Source organism: Heloderma suspectum, chromosome 2, assembly GCF_057233095.1.
Source record: "Heloderma suspectum isolate Gila_16-S chromosome 2, 16-S_ref, whole genome shotgun sequence".
Lineage (NCBI taxonomy): Eukaryota > Metazoa > Chordata > Lepidosauria > Squamata > Helodermatidae > Heloderma > Heloderma suspectum.
Genome location: NC_139459.1, coordinates 1,852,967 through 1,867,471, shown reverse-complemented (window position 1 = coordinate 1,867,471; position 14,505 = coordinate 1,852,967). Strand labels below are relative to the sequence as shown.

General features: G+C 56.1%; 1 protein-coding gene and 1 long non-coding RNA gene across 2 annotated transcripts in view; both read left to right on the top strand.

Annotated features, from left to right (window-relative positions):
* Positions 1–14,505, top strand: part of LOC146351847 (uncharacterized) — a 1,244,848-nt gene that overhangs the window by 881,652 nt on the left and 348,691 nt on the right. The gene's annotated exons all lie outside the window — the stretch shown is intronic.
* The window catches only part of LOC146351852 (protein unc-13 homolog B-like), a 133,309-nt gene that overhangs the window by 114,447 nt on the left and 4,357 nt on the right, over positions 1–14,505 (top strand). The window contains exons 25-28 of the mRNA XM_084832762.1: positions 5,220–5,343; positions 8,539–8,595; positions 12,810–12,890; positions 13,672–13,819. Coding sequence (XP_084688888.1) covers positions 5,220–5,343; positions 8,539–8,595; positions 12,810–12,890; positions 13,672–13,819 — 410 coding nt within the window. The remainder of the gene's footprint in view (positions 1–5,219; positions 5,344–8,538; positions 8,596–12,809; positions 12,891–13,671; positions 13,820–14,505) is intronic.

The window sequence follows — 14,505 nt, the reverse complement described above, 5'->3', positions numbered from 1 at the left end:
ACAATGGCCAGGATCCTGTCTCTGCTGGCTCACCTCATCGAAACTAGGATGCGTGCTGGCTGGGAATCAAACTGACCATCTTTCCTTCCTCTGAACTCAAACAGGTAAACATTAACACCTGATGAATAGATTTTCCTGGCTGACATTTTGGAGGCTTAACGTAAATTGTAAATACGATCAAAGGAGGGTAAGAGGTCAAGGGATCTAGTCTGAAGAACCATGGCCATGCCATGGGGGAAATGTTGGCTTTGTATCACATACACAATTCTGCTTCGAGTGCCAGGCTTGGCTTTTAGAATGGCAGACTTCTCCTATGCTTTCCCAAGCCGGAATGAAATCTTCCTTTCTGTGTTAAAAACAGCAGAACATTGGGGTGCCTGGCAACACCGCTGTTGAATTCAGTGTCTTTTTCGCCCTCCTCTCACAGGTCAGCATGTCCTCTCAATCTTCCAGAAAACTGGCTTATCAGCAAAACAAGGTTCTTAGAGGCACATCTTCAGTTAAGGCCCCAATCCAAGGCCCCAGTACTTCTGTCAACAGTGTTGTTTTGAAAGAGCACAGATAACATTTTGAATCTCTCAGTATTTTTCTAGCTTATCCTGGTTTCTGGTGTACCTTCTATACATTCTCAGGGACTGCTTGAGCAAATGAGACTACCAATCCTTTCTGAATCCCTCTAGAGGAATATATAACAGATCCATTTCCCTTCACTGCGTTACTTGCTTTGTGCGTGCGTGTGTGTGTGTGAGAGAGAGAGAGAGAAACTTGGTGTGAACAGGTTTTGGATGGTTCTAAAGTGTGGGGACTTTTAGGAGGGTTTCATTCATGGGGTTCCCATGAACCCCATCTTTGTACCTTTCCACACCTCCCACATTATGGATTGTTTAGTTCCTTCGTACAGAGTCAAAGTTCCATAGTTGAGGTGCGTAGCTGGTTCCAACTTACTATGTTGGAATGGTCAACGTGCTCTCAACATGGAAGAGTTGGGTTGGCCGGTGTTTGATTTGCATTCAGAAGTATTCAACAGCTGTTAACACAATGTCTGAAGTATTGGTACATTTATGTACAGTAGTGAGAAAAAGTTTGTGAAGCCCTTAGGACTGTCACATATTTCCAACCTAAAATGTTATTAGATCTTAATCTAACCCCATAACCCTAGGTAAAGAACAATAGATAATATGATGAAACAAATGACACACATGATGCTTTTTCAACATTTATGTATCTACAACTGTTTTAACATTCAATACCCATGTGTGAAAAAGTATGTGGGCCTTCAGATTCAGCCCCTGGTGGCCCCCCCGTTGAGCGGCAATGACTTCAAGTAAGCGTTTCCTATAACCGTCGGTCAGTCTTTCACATCAGTTTTGAGGAATTCTCGCCCATTCCTCCTTACAGAACTGCTTCAGCTCAGTTACATTTGAGGGCTTCCTTGCATGAACAGCTCGCTTCAAGTCCTGCCACAATATTTTGATGGGGTTTAGATCCAGACTTTGACTAGGCCATTCTAAAACATGGAATTTCTTCTTCGGCAGCCATTCTTTTGTAGATCTGCTTATATGTTTAGGATCATTGTCATGTTGCATGACCCACTTTCAGTTCAGCTTCAGCTCATGGATGGATGGCCTGATATTCTCCTCTTGAAACTTCTGATACACTGCAGAATTCATGGATGTGTCAATAATGGCAAGCTGTCCAGGTCCTGAGGCAGCAAAGCAGACCCAAACAATCACATTCCCACCACCATGCTTGATAGTTGGGATGAGGTTCTTCTGTTCAAACTCAGTGTTTGTTTTTCACCAAACATAACATTTCTCATTAAGCCCAAAATTCTACCTTTGACTCGTCAGTCCAGAGAACATTGTTCCAGAAGTCTTGCGAATCATCTATGTGATGTTTAGTGAACTTCAGATGGGCAGCAATGTTCTTTTTAGAGAGTAGTGGTTTCCCCCTCGCTATCCTCCCATGAACCCCATTCTCTTTCAGTCTTTTTCTGATCGTTGAGTCACGAACACTCACATTAGCCAAGGCAAGAGTGGCCTGCAGATCCTTAGATGTTACTCTGGGGTTCTTTTTGACTTCCTGGATGATGCACTGGTTTGTTCTTGGAGAGATTTTGGTAGGACAACCACTCTTTGCCAGGGTGACTGTGGTCTTGAACCTTCTCCATTTGTAGACTATCTGTCTGACAGTGGATTGGTGGAGCCCCAAATACTTAGAAATGTTTTTGTAACCCTTTCTAGGCTGATGAGCAGCAATAACTGCTTTTCTGAGGTCCGCAGAGATGCCTTTTGATCGTGGCATGACGTGTTTCCTCAGTACCATATGGTGAAGACCAAACTCAGAAAGTCTACCTAATTACTTAAACACCTGATTCTAATTATTCCCTTTAATTGAGCTGATGCAACCAGGGGTTCACTTACTTTTGCACATACCCTGACTCTTAAGTACTCATTGTTTGCCTAATTTATACATCATTTTATTTCACAGGATATGGAATTAGTTGATATAAACCCTACCAGATATTTAGAAAAGAACTGGTTTTTGTTCAAGGCTATCATGGTAATACTATGGGATTTCCATAATTATCGTTAGGGTTCACAAACTTTTTCTCACCACTGTAGCTAATAAGCCAATAATAGAATCAGTGCCTGTTCCAGCAATTATTCTGTGATTAATATAATTCAGCTCCTAGTTTGTTTATTCATTATTTTATTTATTAGCAATATTTACATACCGCTTCTCATTTGAAATGAAGCCGGAAGCTGTCTACAAAAGAATAAACAGGAACAAGCAACCACTCACAAAATAGTTTCACGACACTGGTACAGAGAGAGCTCATGGCTGGGAGAAAGCCAAAGCAGACAGATCCGCCTAACACCTGTCAGTACTGAGGCCTGACGTGTCTCAGAGGGGAGAGCATTCCACGGGAGGCAGCGAAGCAAGCCGCCTTCACAGCCCTCGCGGCCATGCTGTAGGTGCACCTATGCGTCCTAGCGAGTGTTCAGCCAGCCTCACATGGAGTCTGATGCCATCTGCGCTCCAGCCCTCTCCCAGTCTGTTTCTTCGCTCGAAGCTCCCCAGAGAACCAGGGAGTAACCTGAGCTCCACATTGTCAGAGAGGAGCTATCTTGTCAGTTGCCTGTTGCTTCTTGCCATTCCACAGCAGGACTCGGGCCTGAACAGAATCACCTGCTCTAGCTACTGGAATATCCCCCAGAGCATTCAGGAATCCATCAAACTCCATAAGTCTCCAAGGGCGGGCCAGCTTAGTGGATCCCCCATCCCTGCAGGGGGGAATGGATGCTGCAGAGCCAAACTTCACCAGTGAATAGTCATCCTCCATCTCTGCCAGATAAGGAACAGCCAGCCACATCCAGTTACAGCACAGTCCCTGTCACCCTCTCGTGTCCAGGTTGCCCTGCGGGGAGGGGCCATTGCTTGGTGGTAGAGCACATGCTGGGCATGCAGGAGGTCTCAGATTTGATCCCCGGCACCCCCAGGTAAGGCTAGGAAAGGATCCTGCCTGAAACCCTGGAGAGCCGCTGCTGCCAGTCAGTGTTGACAATACCAGGCTAGATGGACCCAGGGTCTGAGTCGGAATGAGGCAGCTTCCGATGTTCCTATTCATCTCTGGAAGAATAAGCATAACAGTTTGAGAAATACCAGTTTCAGGTGTACTTGAATAAGGGCCCCTTTTACTTGTGCTGCCCTCCTTCCCTCATGGCCTGGCAAACCCTTTGTGCGGAGCTCTTGCGAGCTTGGGCGTTTGGCCAGATTCCAAGGGGGCTTGGTGCTAGCCTTGAGGGCCCTGTCTGGTCATGAGGAGGTGCAAAAAGAATAGAAAATTAACCCAGTTGTCCAATCCCCATCACCCTCCTCTGCCGATCTACAGTATTCCAGTTAAATGGCCCGTGTTACCCTTTTTCTCTCTCCGTGGCATTCTAGCCGTCAGGGGAGCTCCTCACTGAACCTCATGAGTGGAAGGAGAGGGCAACAGGTATCCTCTGGATTCCAACCACCTCCCTGGGCCTTACTGAACGTTCCTGGTAGGCAGCTGAAGCTTGAGTCTTGTCTGCAGAGCAGCGGCTGCAGCTGACGGGGCGAACGCGCGCTGCTCTGCAAAAGAGTGTCTCCGGAGGGAACAGCCGTGGCTCAGTCACCGAGCACTTGCTTGCCTTGCAGGAGGCCCCAGGTTCAACTCCTGGCCTCTCTGGTCAAAAGAACCCCAGGGCAGGCGATGGATGAAGGCCGCTCCCTGCCTAAGGCCCTAGAGGGTCGTTGCTGCCAGTCCGTGCAGGCCCTAGTGAGCTAGATGGACCGAGGGGCTTTGCAGCCGCGGCTCTCCAGGTCCCGGCACAAGGGGCCTTCTCTCGGGGCACTCCTCCCCCACTTGCCTGGGCCTCCTGTGCCCACCTTCCTCTGTTCACCCTTGCTTGGAGGATCTGGGTGAGAGTGGCATCCCAGGGGCTCTCCCAGTGCCTCGGGCTTCAGGGGGCTCTGGCAGCAGCTCTGCGCTGGCTGCCTCAGCCTCACCGCTCCCCATCTCCAGCGGGTCTCGTCGTCGTTTCTCCCCGGTCTCCCTTGGCCCCCACCCCTTCGGCTCGTCGCTGCTCTTGCCCCGCGCCCCAGTGCCGCACTGGGGCATGTTCTCCTCTTGCGAGGCTGTTGGCGATGTCAGCCCCCCGCTTGGTCCGTGCCTGAGCCCCGACCTTTGGCCCCTGCAACCTTTCTGGCAGGGGAGGGGGAGCCAGCACTGGACCGGCACACAGGGCCCAGCCGGAGCCCCTGGTGGCCTCTCCGTTCCACCCACCCCAGCCACCCCCTCCTAAACCAGTCAGGCCTGGGTGTTGGGCCCCTAGCACCCCTCAACCCTGGTGTCCTTGGGCTGCATGGCAGGGCCGCCTCAGTGAACCCTAGGCAGCAATAAGAACAGGACGGCCTAGATGTATGGAGGTGGGGGGGGGGACAGTTGACCGTCACAGCTCGATAGAACCTCCGTGATCAGAGGCAGTTCCTCTGAGGGTCAGGCGTTGCGTGCGGGGGGCAGGGCTGGAGCTGCGGAGGAGCTCCTGGTGGCCGGAGCCTGGGCCAGCCAGGCTCTATGGCCGAGCAAAGCGGTTGGGGCTGTCCGCGCATCCGTCTCTCTTCTGCCCTGCCGCCCCCTTGGCGCGATGAGGTTCTCTCGCCTAACCCCAACCCCGGGTCTCCCCCTGCAGCCTGACGCTCTTTGCAGACGTGTGTGAGAAGACGGTGCTGAAGCGGGCGCTGAAGGATCTCTGGCGGGTGGTGATGAGCTCCCTGGAGAAGATCGTCGTTCTGCCGCCACTCTCCGATCATACGGTAACCCCCCACCCCCCCACCTGGTGCGTGCGCGGTGCTGCAGAGCCTGCCTGCCTTCCACGTCGCTCCTTGGCTGGGCTGCGTGCGAGAGCTTTGCCTGCTCCTGGGAGCAAGCCGGTGGGCGTGGGCGGGGATGCCACCGTGCCAGGGCCAGAGAGGAGGCGCCTGCTGCCTTCACCCAGGGGTGCTCCTGATACCGAGCTGGAGACAGAGGGGAAGTCCTGGGGAAGGCTAGGAGCCTCCAAGAGCCATAGTCCGCCTGCATATTTGTGCCCAGGTCTCCTCGCAGCAGGGTGCCGTCCACGGGGCTTTTGGTGGCATTGACCCCAGTCCTGCAGGGCGGATGCAATCTGCTATCTCCAGAGGAGAGGCTGACAGCTCGGATCAGAAAGCCTGTCTCCAACGGAAGAGCATCACTGCACAGAGTGGCTGGATAGGGGCCCTTGTGAACTGGGGGAGGGCGTCCCGGGCAGTGGGAAGGGCCCTGCTTTGCTGCCAGGGCGATGGAGGTGCTGATCACCTCTCCAGTTGCTCTCGAGGGTGGGAACTGGGGAGCCCCTTCGGGAGGCACTTCCATGCAGAGGCCCATGCCAGGTGGGTTGATGGTGATACATCCCTCCCTGTGTCTGTGCCCTCTGCAGGCTGGTACGTGGGCACAAGTCATGGGAAGTGGGCATCTCAGCCACACAAGGAGGCATTGGGGGGAGTTTTTCTCCTTTTCCTTGATCTCACTTTGCACAAATTGTGTTCCGACTGTAGTCGTCCTAGTAAGAGAGCAAACGGGTAGAAAACAGCAAATGACTCTGGCCAGCAGCAGCTGAGCCAGGGCTGCCCCTGCTGGTATTTGCGGTTCCTCCCAAAAGAACAGCCACTGACGGGGGTAGCCAGCCACTGCATAGCTTAACATGGAAGCAAAGGGTGATGGAAGGGAAAGGAGGTGGCCGTGGAAACCAGCCCGGAAGTGTTCGTGATCCAGCGTAGCCCAGAGGGGCGGCTGTGCGCATGAAGAGAGGTGAGGAGAAAAGGAGCCAACTACAGGAAGAGTCAGAACTTTGCCAGCTGTGGGGGGGGGCTCTGGACTCTGCACTGCCGTGGGGCGGCCAGGGTGCTTGTTCCCACTGCACGGAGCCCACAGAGCAGCTGCCCCGGGGCCACCTTCCTTCAAGGCTGCGAGCGGCCCTTATATTCCCATGTGCCGGCCACGTGGGCCCCTGTGGGCTGCTGAAACCAAAAGGCATGCCCCTGGCTGCCTCGGAGGGCCGTGGCACAGATCCGCCAGGAGGGCGTGGTGGACGTGGTTCGCGAGGCAGCGCAGCAGCAGCCCTTCCAGGAGCGAGACGGAAGGCGAGGCCAAGTGGCTGGCGGGGGGCGGCTGTGCTGCAGGCCGAGCGCTTTGGCGCGCCCAGGCTGAGTGGGAGCAAACGGTCCTGCTGCCTCGGGCGCCGCAGAGGAGCTTTGGCCGCCTCAGGCTCCCCGCCCCGCTGCTGGCGGGGGCTGGGGAAGGACAGCTGGAGCTCGCTGCGGGGAGCTGCGCTGCCGCGTGCTCATTTTCCTCCGGGGATGCACTTGTGGCCCCCACCGGGGCAGGGCCGAGGCTAGGCCACGTGGGGTAGCAGCCGCAGGAACACCGGAGGGGGGACCCAGGCTCGAATCCCACGCCAGCTACCGCATGCGGGGCATGTGCCAGTCTGCCCCACAAGGTGGTCGTGAGGCTAAACCACCACGCTGAGCTCCGCAGGGGAAGGGGGCATACAGAGCGGCAAGGAAGGGACTGATCCCGCCAGTGGTCCTCCTCCGGGGGCTCCACAGACGGGCGCTTCCTCCCCCGACACCTTCTGGGGATGCACGGGAAAGGAGAGCGCTGTGTGGGCTGGGGCCTCGCCCTTTCCCCTGCTCTCTTTCTGGTTTGGCAGGGGGGGGGGGGGCACTTCCCTGCCGTGAAACTCGGCAAATGAGCACACTTTGTCAGGCCGATTTTCAGCTCTCTTCCTCCCTCCCTCCCTCTCGCTCGCTCGCTCTCAGTGCTGTGACTGACAAGAAGAGTTTTAAGCCTGTTAAGGAAACAGACTGAGACATGGCCAGGAATGGGTCCCCCCGGGGGGGGCAAGAAGCCCTGCCTGGCCCCGGCCCATCTGCCCCGGCCTGGGCTTCCTGCATGTTGGCGACAGTGGCTGTGACTTGTTGCCCTGGGGAGAGAAGGACGTGGGAAGAGAGCTCAGGGTGGCTGGGGCCATGCAGGCGAAGGAAAGGAGTCAGCACTTGACTTGACCGGTGCCTGGTGCCCCTTTTCACTGTTAGGAATGAGGCTTCCCACCGTGTGCAAGCCAGGCCTGCCTCTCGACTTGGGGGCTTCAAAAACAGGCCAGTGGAGGAACCACGCAGCGGTGAGTGCTCCCGCCTGGAGGGGCTTGTCTCTTCTGCGTTGCACTGATAGGATTCTTTGGGACGGTTAGGACCTCAGATGTACGCCCACGAATGCCCACAGGGCACCGTGGGGCTCCCTCTCTGCAGACCCCTAGGAAAGAATGAGAGCTGCAAGCCCCCAGGGAATGTCTCAGCTCCAGTGACGTACAGGCAACTCCCCGCCCACCCTGCCGTGGGATGACTGCCCCCCGCCCCCAGTCTGGCTAGCTTGACGTACCCAGTGGCCTTCCCGGATCAGCCTTGCAGCCCGTGCTACCCACAGAGCCCTCCCCCACCCCCGCACTTGGAGGCAGATGCTTGAGGAGCATGCCAGGCCAGAGACCGAGAGTGGCCTGTCCTCCAAGCAGGCTACACTCACTTTGGTGGGCTGTGAACATGGCCCTGGATTAGGCCCAGAGCAAGGCAGCCCCTCCAGGCTGGAGACGCACCCTGGGGCAAGATGCCCATTTGGCCACTAAGCTAAGGTGAGTGTGCTGTTCGCCTTCCTGCAGCAAGCCCTTCCCTTCCCTCTGGACTTGAGACCGCCTTGTTCTGCTTCCTGGGTCTTTCTGTGTAATCCATGAAGATTGGTGCTCTTGCTTTCCTTTTTCATAAAGTCGCAGTAGAAGGTGAGAAATACATTTGGGAGAGCAGCCTCTCGCAGCCTTGCTGCAAATGCCCACGGGCTGTTTGTACCTGGACACCATGTTATACTCCTTTGCCTGCCCAAGATCTAGCTTGTAACCTTTTTCCCTTCTGTCTTTCTGCCTCTCTTGCTCATCACACCCTTAGGGGGCCCAGCTGATTTTCAGTGCTGCTAAAGAACTGGGACATTTATCGAAGCTGAAGGTATTGGCATTGGGGATGCAGCAGCGAGTGTATGCAGTCACCTGTGTCCGCCCCCTGCATGAGCAAGCTGTAGCATGCAGGCGTCCAGTGTTCGTGCCGTGTCTCATGTAACTGCGTGTGAATTCTGGCGCGCTGGCTATGTCCAGGCGCTGGATTTCCCTCAGCTGTTAGTGCATGTTGCTTGGCTGCAAAAACCATCCAGGCCTTTCTCAGCCAGCCGTCCCAGCAAGAACGGAGCCCTTGTGCCTCAAAGCTGCCCCCTCCCAATGCCTGTGGGAGGGAGACTCTGAAGGGTGGAATGGGAGTGCAGAGAGGCCCCTGGTCTGAGGTTGGGGGAGCTGGTGCGGGGGTCTCCCAGGACCCACCTCGGGAGAACGGGCAGCAAGGAGCGGTGGAGAAGGGACAGAGCCCTGGCGGAGCCTGTGCTTTGCCCGCAGAAGGCCCTGGCCTCATGGCCGGCCGGCCTCCCCAAGCAGAGGGCCGTGGTGGGGCGAGCCCTGAAGAACGGCCACCACGCAGGCTGAACTGTGCTGGGCGGTCTGGATGGGCCTTGCTTGCTCTGCTCAGACTCCACATACATCTCAACCGTGTTCTTTGTATAAAATATTGACATCCCCATAGTTCCTAACAAATTTTAAAAATCCGTACAATCAGTAAAAAGAAAGCAGCAGTAAAAACAAAAAGCAGCAGCAGAGTAATGCCATAACTTCAAGAAAAACAGAGCAGCAGCAGCAGACATCAAAAGCTTTGCAGTGCACCAGGCCAAGCCAGAAAATACCTAAAAGCTCTATTTTAAAGCTGGACTAAAGAGCAGCACATTTGACTGGTGCCTAGAGGCTCTCATTTCCCATCGGAGGCGCCACAACCCAGCGGGCCCTGCCTTCAGTTCACAACCCACCCACCCCAGCCCTGCTTCTAAAAGTGGGGGCGCTCTGAGGAGGTGGGACAGGATTGGTCTGGGAGCGGGCAGTCCCTTAGCTGCCCAGGCCTGAAGCCATCTAAGGGTTCAGAGGTCAATGCCAGCACTTTGAACTGTGCACCAAGACCACCTGGAAGCTAGCAGGGGTCTTTAAGGATGGGAAAGCCGTGTCCCCCACTGCTGGTACGACGCCAGGCAGCCATCTTGCTGCTGTGTGGCAACCCAATGGCAGCTTCCAGGCAGTCTTCAAAGTGCATCGCAATAATCCTGTCTCAATGTCACGTGAGCACATTAGGGACAGAGTTTCAGGCAAGAGCCTTTCCCGGCCATGCCTGGAGGTGCCAGGCATGGACCTGAGACCATCGATGTGCCAAGCAGGTGATCTGCCCCTGAACTGCCTCTGGCCCTTCCAGGTCACTGCTCAGCAGAGCTGCGAGAGGTTGTCCGACCTCAGTCCCAGCAAGAGTTGCTGCAAACCTCATGCCCTTCTTGGGACGGGTTGGGAAGAGAAGGTCCAGGTCACCTTGAGAAGAGAAGCTCCTTGGACAGATCTCCACGCCGCCCCCACAGTGCCCCACACACTTGCGCACCTCCCCCACCCCCCGCACGCGCACTGCTCCGCCAGCGTGGCCCTTAAGAAGCAGGAGGCCCTCCCGTTGGTCTGCATGCGTTTTCCTTCCGCACCTGTGTTTATGTCTGCAAAAGGTCCCATGTTCAATCCCTGGCGGCACCTTCAGGTAGGGCAGAATGTTGCCTGAGATTCTGGAGAGCCATTTCTGCCCCTCTGTGTAGACAGTGCTGATCTAGACAGGCGAGGGTTCTGACTCTGAAGAGGCAGCTCCTGAAGCTGCCCGGGTCCCGAGCTGTTTAGGGTGTTATAAGTGAGCGACAGCACCTTGAACTGAGCTCCGAAACGGCCATGAGTGAAGCTCTCGGCACTGGTGAGATACGGCCCTGGCATGCAGGCTTGCTGCTGTCCTTTGTCGTAACCGTGGTTCCAAAACCATCTTCAAAGGCAGCCCCACACATCGCTCACTGCAGTAGTCCAAACAGGAAGTTACCGGCACGTGGATGGCCACAGCCGTCTCCAGGAGAGCTTGCAGCAGGCGTGCTGCCTCGCTGGCGAAAGGCCTCCCGTGCCACCAGGGCCGCTCAGGCTTCGAGAGACAACGCTTGGACCTCGGAGTCCTCCAAGCCGCGCGCCTGGTCTTCCAGGGGGAGTGCGACCCCGCACAGAATAGGTTGAATACCATCAACCCACACTAGAGATCTGTCTCCCCACATAACTCCACGCGTGCTGGGATTGAATTCTACTTTGTCCGCCCTCAGCCAGCCTGTTGTCAGTTCTGGGCACTGATTCAGCACATCTGCTGCCTCATCTGACCTAAACTTGGATGATATCTGCATCCTGACAATGCTTCATCCCAAATCCCGGGAGGACCTGTCCCGTGGCATCATATGCACATTGCAAAAGCATGGGGCACAAGATGGAACCTTGCAGGATGCCATGGCAAAGATGCCTTTGAGCTTTTCAGCCTTCAGGCAGAGTGGCATGGTGTTTGGGTCGCTGGTGGGGCGGCAGAGCACAGCTGCTGGGCTAGCAACTCGGTTTTGCCAGGGCTGTGGACTGTGCTGTACCTCGCTCTGAGAAATAAAGCTGGACACCAACTGAACAATGTGATGTGAGCGTATGGACGTGGCACTGTTTCATCTGATTCCAGATGTCAGTTTTTGCTTGACTTTGGGCAAGGGTTGGGAGGACAGGAGGGCTCCGAATCTGGCGGTTAGAGCTGGGAAAGCCACAAGGCTGTAGGAGGAAAGTGGCTCGCTCTGCCAGGGTGTTACATCCCCTTCCCTGGCTTACTACAGCTACCCAGTGCCTGGTCCTTCATCAGAAAGGGAGCTTTTTGCACAAGCATGGGGGGCGGGATAAGCCACAGTGGCTTATTTCCCCACCACAGGGATTTGCAGTTGCCCTCGCTGGCATGGCTTGCCGTGTCCTGTGAACCCAGCTAGGGTGGCTTGCTGCTGGGCTTAATAAGCCACCCGGAACCCTGAAACAGCCCAGCAGGGGAGATCAGTAACTGGTTAACGAGCAGAAAGCAGAGAGTAGGAATAAATAGTAAATTCTCCCAATGGAGGGAAATAAATAGTGGGGTCCCACAGGGATCTGTATTAGGACCAATGCTTTTCAACCAGTTCATAAATGATCTGGAAGTAGGAGCACGCAGTGAAGTGGCCAAGTTGCAGATGACGCCAAATTATTTAGGGCAGTTAAAACAAAAAGGGATGGTGAGGAGCTCCAAAAGGATCTCCAAACTGGGAGAATGGCCATCTAAATGGCAAATGCAGTTCAATGTAAGCAAGTGCAAAGTGATGCACGTTGGGGCAAAAAATCCCAACTTCAAGTATAGCCTGATGGGATCTGAGCTAGTGGTGACTGACCAGGAAAGAGATCTTGGGGTTGTGGTGGACAGCTCAGTGAAGATGTCAACCCAGCGTGCAGCCGCTGTAAAAAGAAAAGGCAAACTGTATGTTAGGCATAATTAGAAAAGGAATTCAGAATAAAACTGACAATATCTTACTGCTGCTATACAAATCTATGGTGTGGCCCCACTTGGAATACTGTGTCCAGTTCTGGTCATTGCACCTAAAAAAAGATATTGTAGAGCTGGACTAGATGGACCTGTGGTCTGATCCAGCATGGCTCTTATGTTCTTATCAGCCACCGTGGCTTATTCCCCCCACCATGCTCAACCGACCAGGCAAGGCCTGGAGCGTTGCACGCTGTGGGGTGCGTGTCTTTGGCCCAGGAGCTTGGTTTGCATTTGCGATGCACAGACGCCACTCCAGCCACTCTTCCCTGAGCAACAGGCTCGGCAGCCCCAGGGTGGCTATTTCACGGCTTCGGCATTCGGGTTCAGCATTCAGGCAGCAGACACATTCCAGCCAAGCGGCAAAGTGTGTTCTCGATCCTGGGAGAGGCCCTTCCTGGAGGCATTTGAGCGGGGCTGTCTTTCTTGCTGAGGGGGGCTGGAGGGCGGGCTCTCCTCCCCCCGTGTCCCGAGGCTCTCCGGAGGGGTCTGGACATGCGGCATGGCTGCCCGTGGCCCAAATGCGCTGGTCCTCGTGTGTCCCTGCACAGGCTCATCACACCAAGCCCACTGCTGATGGTCACCGGCGACTCCCCTCGCCACGCCCTGCGCCTCCCCTCCACACTCCCTCCCCTGGGAAGAGCCCCCTCGGGCTGCCCCTCCTCCGCAGCCAAGGCTAACCTTGCTGGCTTCTCTTTCAGGATCACATGGTCCGGGAGGAAACGCGAAGCCTCACCCCGAAGCAGTGTGCAGTGCTGGACCTGGCTCTGGACACAATTAAGGTGAGTGATCCCCCCGCCCGGGCACACACGGACGGAATGGGGAGCTCAGCGGTTGCTGTAACCCCGACCATAACTAGTGTTCGTTGATGCAGTCAGGTATAGAATGCAGTGAGTCCAGGCATGTTCCGAAATAGCTTAAAAATAAATTCTAAGCAGGTTTCAATTGAAATAATCCTGCAGAGGTTGCTGGACTCTGTTTTGCAAGGCCTGCTACACCCACCCAGCCACCCCAGTTCTTTCAATCCACAAGAGAGAGAATCATGATTCCTGCAAGACAGCAGTTGCGACAGGTGCCTCTTCACCAAAGAGAGACACTCCTCCTCCTCCTAGCTTGTAGACCGCTGGGGCCAACCGGCTGCCTGGGGGCCTTGGCTGGAGGGAGGCAGTGTCCCTGTGGCCAAAGGAACGGGGCTCAGGACTGGGACTGCAGCTTCGCTTTCTGCTGTCTGTCTCCAATAAGTATGAGCCGAGAGGATGGGAGCCTAGTTTAGAGGGAGACCTGATCCAAAGGGCAATGTTGGGAAGAAGCACTGGGATCTCCTTCCTCTGAGCTTCCTTAAGGGCTGGGGTTGAAGAAGGATCTGGTGGAGAGGGCGTGTGAAATTGCAGGCCTGGGAAGCAAGGAGCAGCTGAGTTCAGACAGACACTTTACCCTGGACGGGCAGGAAAAGGGATTCCAGCCCTCCCTGTTGTGAGTGGTTTGTGATGGGCCCAGAAGCCGTGTGCATGAGACGCCTCTAGCCTTCGCTGCCAAGCCCCAGCTGCCGCTGTCGCCCCGCAGCAATATTTCCATGCCGGAGGGAACGGCCTGAAGAAGACCTTCCTGGAGAAGAGCTCCGACCTTCAGTCGCTGCGCTACGCTCTGTCCCTCTACACGCAGACCACGGACACCCTCATCAAGACCTTCGTTCAGACACAGACGGCGCAAGGCAAGTGCCATGCAAGTCGAGGCGCTCGCGGCCAGCACGGCCCTCTGGGGACCACTTGTGGGATCACTTCTTCGGCCGCTGCACGAGCGCCCAGGGCCGTGGCGCTGGGGCAGAGCCCCTGCTTGGCAAGCAGAAGCTCCCAGGGCTGCTCCCTGGCAGCACCTCCCGCTAGGGCTGGGGAACCCCGGGCAGCCGCTGCTGCCGGTCTGTGCCCACCGCCCTGAGCTAGCTGGGCCGAGGGCGGCCTGGCTCGCTCCCTGCGCCCGGGTCAGCAAGGCCGTGGGCGAGCCTTGCCTGCGGCGCTGGCCTAGCAGACAGCGCTGCCTTCTGCTGACTCGGGTTGTGCACAGGCGCTTCCCAGCTCTGTAGGCACTTGTCCGTGGCAGGGCCAGCCCAGCCACACGCGTGGCCCGGGCCGCGGCTTCGGGCAGTGGTCTTTCGAGAAGCAGCAGTGCGCCCTGGGGATCCCTGGCGGTCTGGTGCACGGACCCGGGGGCCCCTTGGACTGTGTGGCCCCTCTGCCTGGGGCAGAAGAGCAGGCTTGGGCTGTTCCCACCCCAGGTGTGCCCCGGAGACGGCACGCCTGCTCCGCCGCCTGCGCAGAGAGCGGGGAGCAGCCGCCGTGGCTCTGCTCCGAGGGGCCGAGCGGGCGGGGGCAGAGGCGCCTCCTCCCTCCCGGCCCCGGA